This window comes from Mustela nigripes, chromosome 16 (assembly GCF_022355385.1).
Source record: "Mustela nigripes isolate SB6536 chromosome 16, MUSNIG.SB6536, whole genome shotgun sequence".
Lineage (NCBI taxonomy): Eukaryota > Metazoa > Chordata > Mammalia > Carnivora > Mustelidae > Mustela > Mustela nigripes.
The window spans coordinates 37,281,266-37,295,363 of record NC_081572.1 but is presented as its reverse complement, the minus strand read 5'-3'; the positions used below and the strand labels follow the sequence as shown (position 1 = coordinate 37,295,363).

Here is a 14,098-nt window from a genome sequence, read left to right as displayed (position 1 = left end):
GGTCAGGTCAGCCACTGCCCACAGCCACTAGGCATCCCTTCCCCAGATTTGGACTGGGTCCAGATCCCTCATTAAAGCACTGCAGGCCACCCAGCACCCTGAGTTCTGCTTCATGCCGACGGTAGGGCTGGCTGCCATCCACCCTCCTGGCTTCTGCTGGGACTGGAAGTCCAGCTTGGGATTAAGGGACACAGAACACAAGGGTGGCCGGGCAGCGGGCTCTTATCCTCACCTACTGTTTGGCTCTGCCAACGCCACCCCTTGCCCTGTGCAAGAACAGATGTTACTCAAAGACCGGGACAAACGGCCATGCTGGAGAGAGGTGGTGGCAGTCTAGCTTGTCCACACCAGACCTGGGCTCGGGAAGGACGGGTGCAAAGTGCACAGTTTGGGGGTGCAACCTGATTTCCTCCTGGTTCTTCCTGGATGTGAGGGCATGGACAAACCATTTAAGCTCCCCAGGCTGTCTCAGGGATGCGAGAACCCTACAAGCACAACGGCAGGGTTACCACGAGGCTCCCATGAGCGCACCGCAGAGCAAGGGCCCATGCAGGGTAGGAACTCGGCAGTCAGCACCCGCCCTTTGCCCTTTGTGCGCCTCAGTGCAGAGACCTCTGTGCCAGGTGGAGACTGAGACGCACAGCCAGACCTGAGAGCATGGTGGGGGGAGGGAGATTAGAAACACCATGGCCATGACCCTGAGTAGACTGTTCAAGGTCATTTTGAAATTCACCCTGAGCAGATTGCCTGAGCATCGAAACAGGAGAAAGTAGAGGCAGGATGCTTGCAAGGCAAGGTTCTGGTCAAGTCTGAGGACATCCAGTGGGATTCCCTCCATTCCGTGAAAGCCCTGCTAGGCCAAAGAATCATGGTCCCCTCTCCCACCACACCCACTGCTGCTGCAGCGCTGCCCCCTGCACGCTCTGGGACCCCCAGGACAGCTGTCACCTTCCGCTCTGTACCCCAAGCGCCCAGCACAGGGCTCACTGCACAGTGGGACCTCGAGGAGAGTGCTGTGTGGGAGGGGGCGGAGGAGAGCACATCACCCCATGGTGATGAAGGTGGTGTGATCTCTGCTGTCCAGCAGCCATATGCTAGCGTCGCAGGACTGCATTCCTAGCCACCTGGGACTCTGGGGAACGGAGACAGCTGCACGTGGCTGGCATCTACCATATCGGACAGCGCAGGCTGTTTTCCTCTGGCCACCATCCTGCGGCTTCAGCCAGTCTCCCTGCCTCAACTGGCCTCTCCCTCGCAGGCGCAGGAGAAGAGAAGCAACTTTCCCATTAGTAGCGTTTTGGTGCAGCCCAGAGGGAGGGGTTAGGCAAACTGATGTAGCATAGTCCTCTGGTGAGCCTTGGGATTCTAGGACAAGGAACCACAACTTGAGTACACAAAATAGAAGCGATTTATTTGGTCACAGAATCTCGGCTCTGACACTGAATAGAAAGAACATTTAGGAAAGGAGAAGGGGCAGCAGCAGGGCTCCATAGCCGGGCCCCCACCACCAGCGATGGGATGGCCAAGGGCTGAGCTCACTGGTAGTCCCCCGGGACCTCCGCTCTCCGGCTCCAAGGATAGCAGGCCATGCTCATTAGCAGAGTCACCATGTTGACCTTTGGTCTGTGTCGCGGCAAGCAGCTGGAGAGGCAAGTACAGGTAGAGGTCCCCAAGAACTTGGGATTTTTCATCTTCTCCATCTGTGGGAGGAGGGGAGGGAAGAGCATGGTATGTCTCATCTTGGGAAGGGAGGATGCCAGATAATCCCAGGAGCCCATGACAGGGAGAGCCTGTGGTTCACTCAGTCATCAAAAGCCTCACTATCATGTCTGCTCCAGCTACCCAAAGTTAGGTGAGGTACCCACTGCCTGCCCTGGCCAAGGCCTTATCCCAGGGCCTGGCTGCTCGTGTGTCCACGAGGGTCATCTAATGGCAAACGACGGTTCTCTCCAAGTACACACGCTTCAGCTTCCCAAGGCCGTTCACCTATCTTTGATCGCCCCGTCTGCTGAAGCTTGGCAACTCCCATGAGGCAGGTGAACCGCACACTTTCCAAGACTGCACAGTGAAAGCCAGAGCCAGGATTGGAAGCGAGAACTACCGCCTCCTGCTGGAGGGCCCCTGGGCCTGCCCCCCGGAGAGCACCGTCAGAGTTTCCCATATTCCCGGGAATTCCGCACCTGCCCTCTTAACCACCAAGAGAACCTGGCGCCACACACTGTCTTTGGCCCCTGGAGAGCCCTCGGAATTCACCAGAAGGGAAAGGTGTCGAGAGTGACCAACTTGAGGGCAGGAGAGCCAAGCACACACTCACATCCGGAGGCATTTGTCCTTTCCACCACTTGCCACCCTCTGGCCATCCGGACTCCAGTCAACAGCATATACCTAAACCGAGGTGGGGGTTGTGGGAGGCAGGTCAGTAAAGAGGGTGGGGGGCAGAAGGGCCAGGCTTCAGCCCCACCGCCTACCCCACTTCTGCTCATAAGGGTCAGCCATACCTCATCCGCGTGGCCTGGCAGGTCCGTGGCCAGCTTCTGGGCCTTCACATCCCACACCTTCAGTGTGCTGTCACTGCTGCCGCTGACCAGGAGCCGGCTGTCGGCTGACCATGCGATCTGGTACACAGCGGCCACATGGCCACGCAGGGAAGCCAGGTACCTGGGCCAGGAAAAGGGGGAAGACGGGTATTAGGTCTTCGAACCTGTCTGAAGGGGCCCCTATTCCGACGGCAGTGGTTCTCAACATTAGTTGCACATTGAGAATTACCTGGGAATGTTTACAAAATCTCACTGCCTAGCCCCTATCCCAGGGTAATCATTGCCAAGGGCATAAAGATTTTATAAAACTTTCCCAAATGAGCTGCTTCTAGGGGGCCTCTTGCCAGGCCTCTGTACCTGCACAACTTTGCCGGACTTAGAATCCAATGGAGCCACCTGCTTAGTCCCTCTGTCTGACAGCCCCTAACGCAAGCTGCCTGCTGGCAGGTGGCATGGAATAACAGTGGGCCAGGCCCACCTGGAACTTTCTGACCAATACAGATTAGCTACGTCTATTTGGACAAGATTAGGCCTCTCTGAGTCCATTTCCTATCTTGAAAAAGAAGGGCTGCCGTGTGGCCCTGGCCCCGGCAAGGGTCTCCCTCATCCCCTTTCTCTTCTTGCCTGTGCCTTTGCCTCTCCTCTGATCTAGTTCACCTCAAGACCATGGTGCCTCATTACACCAGTGCTTCTCAGACTTTAATGGGAGCAGACTCACCCAGTGACCTTGTGAAAATCCAGATTCTGATTCACAAGGTCGGGCTGGGGCTCGAGGTCCGGCATTACTATGGAGCTCCTGGATGCTGCTGCTGCCGGTGTGCAGACCACACTTGGAGGTGGCCCAGGAAATGACTACACCCCAAACCTGCACTTCTGCCGCACACCTGGCCGTCTTAAGGTCATTTCTCTCCTTTGATACGAAAGGAGCTAGCATTTCAGTGCCCATTTACTGCCAGTTCTAAATATATCATCTCACTTAACTCTGGTAATGAAGCTGAGAGGTAGGGGTCTTCATATAACAAAAAAGGAGGGGCGCCTGGGTGGCTCAGTGGGTTAAGCCGCTGCCTTCGGCTCAGGTCATGATCTCGGAGTCCTGGGATCGAGTCCCACATCGGGCTCTCTGCTCAGCAGGGAGCCTGCTTCCTCCTCTCTCTCTCTGCCTGCCTCTCTGCCTGCTTGTGATCTCTGTCTGTCAAATAAATAAATAAATAAATAAATAAAAACAAAAAAAAAAAAAACAAAAAAGGAAACAGAGGCTCGGAATATCTAAATGCTTGCCAAAGCCACACAGCCAGTAAGTGGCAGAGCCAAGCTCCTTCCAGAAGACTAGAGCCCTTCCTCTTCCTTCCTACACACCCCACTCACTTGCCCGTCCTGCCGTCCCACAGTTTGATGGACTTGTCGAAGGAGGCGCTGGCGACAATGCGGGAGTCAGGGGAGAAGAGCACCTGGTTGATGAGGGCTTGGTGTCCCGTCATCCGTGCAAGGGGCTTCTTGTCCTCTGCTGGGAACCACAGGAACAAGGTGAAGTCGTCTGAGCCAGACACCAGCCTCTCTGGGCCCTGGCCCTAGGGGAGGCAGAAAGCACACTGTGTTGGACATGGCTTCAGACAGGAGAGCCCCACCTCAGCAGCAAACACACCCCCGATGACCCCACACTGGCACAGAGGCTGGCATTAGGAGAAGTGAGGCCTGGCCAGCTACCGACTCACTTGGGGCCCCTGACAAGTCACTCCCCGCAAAAGGAAGCTTTATGCACATGGAATGATTTTTAATCACTGTACATAATTATGAGAAAAAGCAAGGTACAGAATAGCGTGTTTAAAAAAGGGAAGGATTCGGGCGCCTGGATGGCTCCGTTGGTTAAGCGTCCCACTCTTGATTTCGGTTCAGGTCATGATCTCAGGATCACGGAATCGAGCCCCGACACGGGCTCCATGCTGGGCATGGAGCCTGCTTAAGATTCTCTCTCTTCTTTGCAAACCCTGCCACTCCCACTCTCTCTCTCAAAAAAGGGATATTAAATGTGGATTTGTATGCGTGTATATGTATGAAGTCTCTGGAAGGAAACAGAATGCATCTAGAAGAAACGGAAGGGCCACACATGGGAGATGGGAGACTTTTTCACTATCTACCTTTTTGTGTTCTTTGCTCCCTAGAGCACATAAAATGTGTTACTTTGAATAAAATAAAAGAGAGGTGCTTGGGTGGCTCAGTTGGTTGAGTGCCCAACTCTTGGTTTTAGCTCAGGTCATGACCTCGGGGTCGTGGGACCGAGCCCTGTATCAGGCTCCATGATCAGCAGGAAGACTGCTTGAGATTCTCTCTCTCCCTCTCCACCCCTCCCACCCCCGCTTGTGCTAGTGCTCCCTCTCTCAAATAAATAGATTTTGGAAAAAAAAAAAAAAAAGAAAATGTAATAAATAGATAAGCAAATAAATGAAACAAAATGATTAAAATGATCTCTATGTATTAGGATTTTAGGAGTGTAAACTAGGATCATCACAAACTTTCTGGAAAAGCAAAGGGGGGAGGGGCCTGAGTGTCTGCACCGTTGAAGGGACCCGTGGAGGATGAGGACAGAGCTAGGCATGCTGATGGCCAGCAAACACTCACCCGCACAAGGTCGTATCGCCTCTGAGCCCTGTCCTTCAACTCCTGCACTGTGGCCAGGTACCGGAGGGGAGAGGAGATGAGAAGGCCGATTAGAAAATCCCATGCCAATGGCAAACACTCCAGCCCAGGTCTGAATCCTGCACCCTGAGCCAGAGAAGCAGCTCCTTCCCAGGCAGCCCTCCCCGCCCACTCACAGGACCCCTGGAGGTCTTGGGCATTCACTGAGGCCTCAGCTGGCTCAAAGGCTCCTGTGCGCAGGGCGTAGTCAGTGCTGAGCGCCATGGTATTCACCCAGTGGCCGTGGCCTTGCAGAGTTCGGCACAGCACACCCTAGGGCAGAGGGAGTCAGATCAGACACGCTCCCACCCCACTCTCCACCCTAGGGAACCAGTACCCCCAGGTTAGCCCCAGAGACAGTGATGCGGGACTCAGAATCAGGATCCTCATTCACTGTGATCCTGATCAAGTCACCCCTCTGGACTCAAGTCTCTCCTCATGTCTAAAATGAACGTACTGGGCCAGATCACGGTTTCTGCAAGTATGTTTCATGGGAAGGAAGTGAAGGATGTAAGAATACATGGGCACTGGGATACCGGGATACTGCAGGTTCCTGACAGGCTTCCTGCAGTGGGAACATCTGGGCCGCGCTAACGAACACTGGAACCTCCACTCTCATGAGCGCCAACCACAGGACCCAATGGCCAACGTGCCTTCCAGCCCTGGCACCCTGTGGCCTGAGATTTCTCCAGGAAGGGTTCTGGACCCTCCCACCCCCACGCCGGCTCTTACATCATGAGCCCTCCAGACTTTGATGGTGCGGTCCTGGGAGGCAGAGTAGAGAAGGCCGTCCCCTCCCCACCGGAGACAGGTGACTGACTGCGTGTGCCCGGTAAGGATGCGCTCACAGCGGCCCACAGTCGTATCCCAGACCCGCACGCTGCCATCCTTAGAGCTGCTGGCCACGTAGCGGCACTCTGGGTTCCTGGAGAGCAGGAGATGCGACCTCACTTCTGACCTGGCAATGCCCACAGCACCTCCCCACGCTTAGCTCGAAAGCCAAGGACAATGACGCGACCGCTTCCTGACCCATGATTAAGCTGCATTACAAGGCAGCTCTCAGACCCACAACGAGCAGGTCCTCTCAAGCAGCAACACAGGCTTAGAACACCTGCCCCACCATCCCCCATGCCATTACTGTCCGTCAGGCTGGCCGTCTCGCCCCTGCAGCAGGGGAGAGGACAGTTTTGAACCCCAAGCTCCTCATCCCCCCCAACTCCATCAGTGTCACTTACGCATGGAGGGGCTCCCAGCTCAGGCCTGTGATCCACTTGCTGTGGCCGGCGAGGGGCCTGCCCACCTGCTTCCCTGTGCCTGGGTCCCACAGGAGAATCTGAAGGACAGAAGCTTACTGAATAGCCCTCCCCCAAATGTCCCTGGGCCCACCAGGGGTCCCCACTCACTGCCCCCAAACAACCCTTCCCTGAGGACCCCCGAACCTGATTTGGCCCAACTAGGAACGGAGCCCAGAGTCCCTGCCCAGTTACCCTGACCACCACCTACCTGGCCATTCTTGCAGCCTGAGGCCAGCTTCTTGCCGTCTGGGGACCAGGATATGCTAAGCACCCAGTGTCTGTGTCCTAGGAAAGCAGGGGGAGGGAGAAAGGAGGGAGCAAATCTGTCTCTATTCCCTGTGCTTAGCAGTGCCTGACCCTCTTCAACTAGTCCCAGAATAAATGAGCAGTTGAACCAAAGGAGAGATGAGAGAGGGTTTTCGGCAAAGGGAGAACCCACTCCAAGTGCTAAAGCCATGCATCCGCTGCAGAAAGAGCATTTCCACTTTCTATTAGTTCCTTACACGAGAGATGCTATAAGGCATTTGCACACATGTCCTCCTCTATAATTCTCGTGACAGCTCTAAGGTATGCAGCAAGAACGATCCCCAATTTTTCAGATGACAAGAGTGAAGCTTGGGAGGCACGACCTACGCACACAAGGTCACCCAACTAGCGTGTGGTGACCGGAAGCATCAGCGCCAGCTGGGGCCATGACATGCAGATTCTCAGGCCGCATCTCAGAACTAAACAGACCAAGACTCTGGGGCTGGGGCCCAGCAATCGCATGTTAACAAGCCTCCCAGCTGACTCTGATGCACAGTCAAGTCTGAGAACCACTGTGGTAGAGGTTGGATGAAGCCAGGTTCTCCTTGCTACTAGCTGTCAGCACAACCCACAACCCCACACTGATTCTCCGGTCCAGTCTCTGCTTGTTTGTGGCTGGTCAGGCTCGAAGGGGCGGTCTCTACCTAGAAACGGGCAGCTGCTAGCCGGCTATGAAGGGGCTGAATCAGTTCCGGGCCTCCTTAGGAACTAAAGGGCTAACCACACCCGCCCGTGAGTTAAGACTCCCTACATAGCTAATTGCGTACTGACCCTGGCATGTGAAATGCGGTGTCTCGGTGCTGAGATCCCAGAAGCGCACAGTGGTGTCTCCGGAGCCACTGGCCAGGTACCTGGGGAAGAAGAGAGGCCACCTCATCTCTGCAGTGGGGACAAAGGGTAGGGCCTACACCAGAACACTGAGTTTGTGAGTATGTGAGTTTCTGCTCCCTAGTCAACTGTCTTCTGGGCACAGAATCTGGGGCTGGACTTTTCTCTCTCCCCCAAGAAGGAGAAATGTAACACTGATACCATCTTGGAGAAGACCCCAGGCGGCCATTTCTCTCCTTTTCCTTTCTAAAAGGAACGGCCATTGCTATAACCAGGTTTGAAGCTTCTCATTATCCTCGTACAATTGCAAAAAACAAAGAAACTCAGTTTCACAGATGATGAATTAAGTTAGAAAGTGGCTTGTCTGGGTCCCACAGCTAGGGAGTTTGCAACTCAGCTCTCCTGAGATCAAGTCCAGGAAGGATCTCTTCCAAGGTGGGTGTCCTTTAAGACCAAACACCACCGGGAATGTCCCTTACTTGCAATTTGTACCCAGAGCTCAGGTCTTTGATAGGCAGCCTATTGATTTTAACTTGGGGCTACCCTCCCCACCCCAACCTGAGGCTGCCCTCCCACACTTCATGATTCTGCAGCTGTCCTTACTTTCCTGTGGGGCTGAAGGCCACAGAAATGACCGCCTCGCTGTGACCTTCCAAAGAGCTGGTGCAACGGGTCACAGCACGGACCCTGAAGATGGCCTGTGGCTGGTAGATGATGTCAAGGACCTTCTCTGTCTCCACTGCCTGTGACTCCAGCGTCTTCCCCAGTGACGAGATGATCTCAGCATCGTGGACATAGAAAGCCAGTGGCAGGGGATCTTCCTGGAGGGCAATAACAAAGGGCAACTCCTCCATCAAAGGATAGGCAGAAGCTCTCCCCACGGAGCTGTGGGCTGGTGAAGCTTTACTATTTTCTGTTTGGGATACCCCCCACCATGCCCACTGAGCAAGGCCTTTTTAATCCTCAAAGACTAAATGCAGGACAATTACATAGTACTTTAAAATTCTTTATCTTTATCTTATAATAACCAGGAGAGGTAGGCATCAATATTCCCACCTGACAGATGAGAAAACTGAGGCTCAGAGCAGCTACAGGTAATTAGTCCAATGTCCTACTGCTAATGACTAATTCAAGTGCTTCAGAAAGAAAGTCCTTAATTAGCGTTAATATACAGGATTACACAGCGTTTTCTAAATCACCACACTATGCCCTACAATGTGTTAAGAAGCATCCAAAAAAACTGGTTGAAAATGCAGACTGCGTTTTACCCCCAGAGTCCCGGTGTAGTAAATCCGGGGTGGGGTCCGTTACTGTGTTTTTTAAGCCCCTAGACCCACCGGAGGGCAGCATTTTGATAAACTCTGGCTTAGAAGAGCAAGGGTTGTGAATCTGACATTTGGGTTCCATTTCCAAATCCACCACCTACTGCGTGGCACCGTACAGATCACTGAATGCCTCCCGGCCACCCTGTAAAATGGGGGATATTAACGAGGAGCTACGGAGTGGAATCAGACGATGCACCCAATGCGTTCAAAATGCGATCTCTCTCCCCAGATGGACCCTGCTGGACCGCGCGCAAAGCGCTGTCACACTAATTAGATTAGATCTCCTGATCCTCCCCCGAAGTAGGCGGCCCTGCCGCGGACGAGGCGCCAGGGTGGTTCACCCACTGTCGTTCAGCAGTGGGACCCCCGAACCCCGGTCCTTGGGTCTCCCGATCCCTTGCGGGCGGGACTCGGGCAGGGCGGCCCGCCCAGCGGAGGAATGAGGGGCCGCCCCGGCCGCCGCTCACCTGGGCCAGCAGCGCGTTGCACACGAGCTGCAGCTTGTCCGGGGTGATGTCCACCGGCACGTCGAACGGGGAGCCCAGCACCTGCCCGCCTTCATCCTGGAACTGCACCAGCAGCCGCTGCACGTCGCCCGCCGCCGCCTCGTCCTGCGCCCACAAGTGCGGGGGGTCAGCCACACCGCCCGACCGGAAAGCCCCCACTGCCGCCTCCCTCCGGCCTTGGGGACCCTGGACCTGAGCGCCCCCGCCCGCACTCACGCACACCCACCGCCGCAGCGGCCGCCATCCCGCGTCCCCACGTGGAGGAGAAACACTCCGGCGGGACGGAGCGCCGCCCCTGGGGTCGGGCGGCGCGGCAGCCCGCGACATCGCCCTCTGGTGTGGCGGAGGGGAAGTGCACGCCGTGCCTTGCCCGGCGTGGCGGTGGATGCGTCTGGTACCCGGCTCCGCAACCTCCCCTTGGACAGGTGGTAGTCGCCCCATTCAGTCGCTCCCAGTGCCATGCAGGATACAAACGGCCTTTTGTCTCTGTAGAACAGGGATTCTTGCCCCACTCCACAGATGGGGAAATTAATTGATTTTCCCCAAACTCAGAGACAGGAAATGGCAGAAGACTGAATTGGCTTGGCTCTTGGCAGCAGCAACCTTGCAGGGACGGCTTACAAAACCAGACAGAGCCTGTTGGCTGGAAGGCAGAAATCATCATTATTTTTCAAATGGATCAAATCAATTAGTAATTCTTGAGTACAAAAGCAAAAAGTGTCTACATTTTTCAACACTCGAAAGCAGTAGCAACAATGATGGGAATGATAGCAACGTGTCAGGCATTGTTCTCAGTGCTTTACACGTATAACACAGTTAACCCTCACAAAAACCCTTCTGTCTCAACCCTACAGATGAGCTGAGGCAGAAACCCGCTAACATGAGGGCTCTTAACAGAAACCTGGATCTTCCTTGGAGCTCTCCCCACATCCCAGCAGTCTCCAGCTCTGTCAATCTGGCCTCCTTAACCTGCTCTGAATCTGTTCTCCCCATCTCCTCTCTCACACTCCGGGCTGAGTCAGCATCGTTGCCTACAATAGCCTCTTTTTTTTTTTTTTTTTTTAAAGATTTTATTTATTTATTTGACAGAGAGAAATCACAAGTAGGCAGAGAGGCAGGCAGAGAGAGAGAGAGGAGGAAGCAGGCTCTCCGCTGAGCAGAGGGCCCGATGCGGGACTCGATTCCAGGACCCTGAGATCATGACCCGAGCCGAAGGCAGCGGCTCAACCCACTGAGCCACCCAGGCGCCCCGTACAATAGCCTCTTAAATTGCCTCCCTGTTTCCACTCTTGCCTCTTCCACTCTTGCCACTCCTCTACATTGCAACCAGAGTGACGTTTTTCAGACGAACGATGTGGACTGTCACTCCCCACCCTAAAACCCTACAGTGGTTCCCATTACAAACAGAATAAAGGTCAAACTTCTTCTGTTGGTCCACTCAGCTTTATTTACCTCTCCGGCCACTGCTGTCTCTTTAAGATCAAATTCTTTTGGCTTTTTCTTAGTTCTTCCAAGTCTTGACCCTTCTTGCATTAGTGCCTTTGTACTTGCAGATTTCTCTGTCTGGAACTCTGACAGATTGAGTTGTATCACTCCCTCATCCCAAATTCAGAAATTGAAGCCCTAACCCCTCAGGGTCACTGTACATGGAGATGGACCCTATATGCGGATATTAAGGACTAAATGAGATCATAAGGGTGGGACCCTACTCTGATAGGATTGGTGTCCCTATAAAAGGAGGAAGAGATACCAAATATTACTCCCTCTCTGTCTCTTTCTCTCTCTGCACACTTCCCAGCTTTCCCCACGCCCCCTCCTCACACACAGAAGAGGCCATCTACAAGCTAGGAAGAGAAGCCACAAAACCAGAAACCAATGTTGATGGAGCCTTATCTTAAACTTCTGGACTCCAGAACTATGGAAAAAAATACACTTATTTTTCAAAAAAATTTCATTTATTCAAGCCATTCTGCCTGTGGTATTTTCTTACAGCAGCCTGAGCAAAGACAGGAACAATTCCTCAATCTTCAGGTCTTGCCTGAAATATGCATGCATTCATTCAACAAATACCTCTGCCAGTCATTGTTCTAGGAACTCTACATGTATTAACTCATTTAATCATTTACTCAGGAAAACTCTGAAACAATGTTACATTTCCCCATTACGTGTTTTCAAAATATCTTGGTATTCTTCGTATTTAGAACTCACAGATCCATGGAATTATTTCATCCGTTCATTCATATTATTGAATTCCAATGTACACACTGTGATAGCCGCTTGAAATACACAAGCGAACAAAATAGACACAAATTCTTGTCCTCACAAGTTGGACTTGGCTTCCACTGTCATTCACACTTCCTGGTTCATAGTAGATGCTTAAGAATTGCTTGGGGTATGAGTTACCGAATCAGGATTTTTTGGGTATTGTTTTGTTTTTATAAGAATTTATTTATTTATTTGACACACAGAGAGAGAGAGAGAGAGAGAGAGAGAGAAAGCAAGCACAAGCAGGCGGAGCAGCAGCAGAGGGAGAGGGAGAAGCAGGCTCCCGCTCAGCAGAGAGCCCAAAGTGGGGCTGGATCCCAGGACCCCAGGATCACCACCGGAGCCAAAGGCAGACGCTTAACCAGTTGTGCCACCCATGTGCTCCTGAATCTGGATGTGAATCTAAGATCCCTTGGACCTAAAGCCGGAGAACCTGAGTTTTCTGCCAGTGGCAGGATCCTTTATTACATGACTGTTGCTACACAGAGCTTGCCCCATTAAGGGGCTCAGGGTTCAGGACACCACGATGGCGGGGAAATCCCTCCCCACATTCATTCATGTATTTATTCAGTCAACAAGCATGTATCAGACAATTACGCATCAGGGCTGAGCCTTGGGTCCAGCGGGGCAGTAGAACTTGTCCAAGGTCATAACTGTGTGTCCATGGTCACAGAGGGTGGAGCAGAATCCAGTGTGGGTGACCCATCTAGGCCTTTTTCAGTGCACTTCTCTGTCCTGGTCAGGTAGTTTGAGGATATGTGCGGGGAAGGGCCAGAACGGTGGTAAGTGAAGCAAGACATCAGCATGGAGACTCTAATCACTCATCCATCTGTTCATGGAAGAGACCGCACTGGCCACCGACTCTGCCAGGCTCTGTGCCCGGCGGGGAGGGGTGAGGGATGGTGGCCAAACCACATGAGATGCTGTCCTTTGTTCTTGCCCCCTGGGAGGGAGCTCACAGCCCAGGCTTGGAGACACTGGAAGGCGAGAGAGTCCAAGTAGGAACAGACTTAGATTTGTCTCAGGAACCCTCAGTCAGATGTGGAGAAAGAAGTCCTTCCCCAGGGGGGACCTACTCGGGTGGTGAGAACAGTTCTCTGTCCCAGGAGAGTTCCCAGGTGGTTGGGGGGGGGGGGCTACTGTCCTTGGGCTCAGGGAATTCCCGGACTGACCCAGCTCTCATCCATGGAGAAGACTGTAGTGTAGCAGGGGGAATGCAGAGCTCATCGTCAGGGACTACCAGTCTGATGGGAGAGGTCGACTGAATGCTTCCACTCCATACAGAAGGTGGACGCAGGAGAAGACGTGCACACGGAAATAAAGCCCCCACTTACACTAAGCGGAGTTGGCAAGCCCTTCTTGCTTTCTGAAAAGGAAGGACCTTTTCAATAATGAGTGCTGGAAGGGTAGAGGACTTGCGGGCAAGTGGAAGTCGGGAAGGGACTCTCCTCCCCCCTCCCATCCCTCCTCCCTCCAGAAGGGCATTTCTGGAAGTCTCCAGTTGGTCCTGGACCCGGGCAGCTGCTCTGTCTAAGTCTGCCAGCCCCTCAGCTGTCACTCGGCTCCCAAAATAGCAATGGTTGGGGGCAGGGAGAGGAGGTTGTTTATCTGGGATGGAGGGGGACAAGGGGCCTTATAACTGTGCCTAGGGAGGGGGTCTCCCTTCTTTCTGGATCTTTCTCTCACTTTTTGTGGTATAAGTGCCTAAGTCCAGGACGGCCTCTGAACAGGACGCTGGGGCAGAGGTTAGTCAGTGCTCCCACGTGGTAATGACTGTCCAGTCTGGGGCAGGGGACGGCCCTGAGTATCAGTGACAGACTCCAGGGGCACCTGCCCCTGTGGCCAAATATGGTCTGGAGCCACTGGCAAGGGCGATAAAGCCTCTTGGGTGGGGGAGGGGACAGACTAAGGCTTGCTGTCCGGGGGTTCACCAGGGAGCTCAGAGGAACAGCATCACAGGAGGACAGACCAGAAGCACTGTCTTCTAAGAAAGTGAGGCCACCTGGGGGGTTCCTCAGGCCAGGGAGGGAGAAGGGGGACCGAGAGGAACTTTTAAGTCTTGCAGTGAGAATTCAAGCCTTTGGCGGGGTGGGGGGGCTTCACCCGGCCTGCTGGGAGGGACAGAGAGGGAGGCACAGGGACTCCAAGACTCCCTCGACCATGCTCTTCTCCAAGCAAATGCTATAAAGTCCTTCTGGGGTAATGGATTTGGGGGTGCTGCCGGGGATGGGTCCTTTCCAGGCAGAGTCCTCACCTTCCATCCAGGTGGGAGGAGACCCTGGAGCTCCAGACCCCAGGTCAGGAGTCCGGCCCTGGGTCTGGAGGTTGGGGCCGGCCCGACAGAGCTGCTCCCATCCTGACAG

At 53.9% G+C, this 14,098-nt stretch overlaps 1 protein-coding gene across 3 annotated transcripts; it reads right to left on the bottom strand.

Moving 5' to 3' along the window:
- Positions 1-1,390: 1,390 nt before the first annotated feature.
- On the bottom strand, positions 1,391-9,770 carry NLE1 (notchless homolog 1). Of its 3 annotated transcripts, none has more exons than XM_059379192.1 (13): positions 9,697-9,770; positions 9,432-9,575; positions 8,243-8,460; positions 7,583-7,662; positions 6,714-6,790; positions 6,446-6,543; positions 5,943-6,135; positions 5,348-5,483; positions 5,154-5,200; positions 3,903-4,105; positions 2,499-2,658; positions 2,315-2,385; positions 1,391-1,700 (listed from the first exon to the last, which is right to left on the bottom strand). In XM_059379192.1, the coding sequence occupies exons 1-13, from the start codon at positions 9,712-9,714 to the stop codon at positions 1,688-1,690; spliced, it is 1,458 nt and encodes a 485-aa protein (XP_059235175.1). In that variant the 5' UTR covers positions 9,715-9,770; the 3' UTR covers positions 1,391-1,687. The 3 variants fall into 3 exon arrangements, 2 of the variants coding, with proteins under 2 accessions (XP_059235175.1, XP_059235174.1); XM_059379191.1 differs by having other exon boundaries at positions 9,691-9,728; XR_009400248.1 differs by lacking the exon at positions 1,391-1,700 and having other exon boundaries at positions 3,986-4,105; positions 9,691-9,718.
- Positions 9,771-14,098: the final 4,328 nt, after the last annotated feature.

Bases quoted from the DNA above. Each gene is read 5' to 3' on its own strand.
- NLE1 (XM_059379191.1), bottom strand. From the start codon at position 9,714: ATGGCGGCCGCTGCGGCGGTGGGT. The intron at 7,663-8,242 runs GTAAGGACAGCT...CTTCTTCCCCAG, and splicing joins GCCTTCAGCCCCACAGGAAA to GTACCTGGCCAGTGGCTCCG. The intron at 6,136-6,445 runs GTAAGTGACACT...CCTGCTCTCCAG, and splicing joins AGCTGGGAGCCCCTCCATGC to GAACCCAGAGTGCCGCTACG.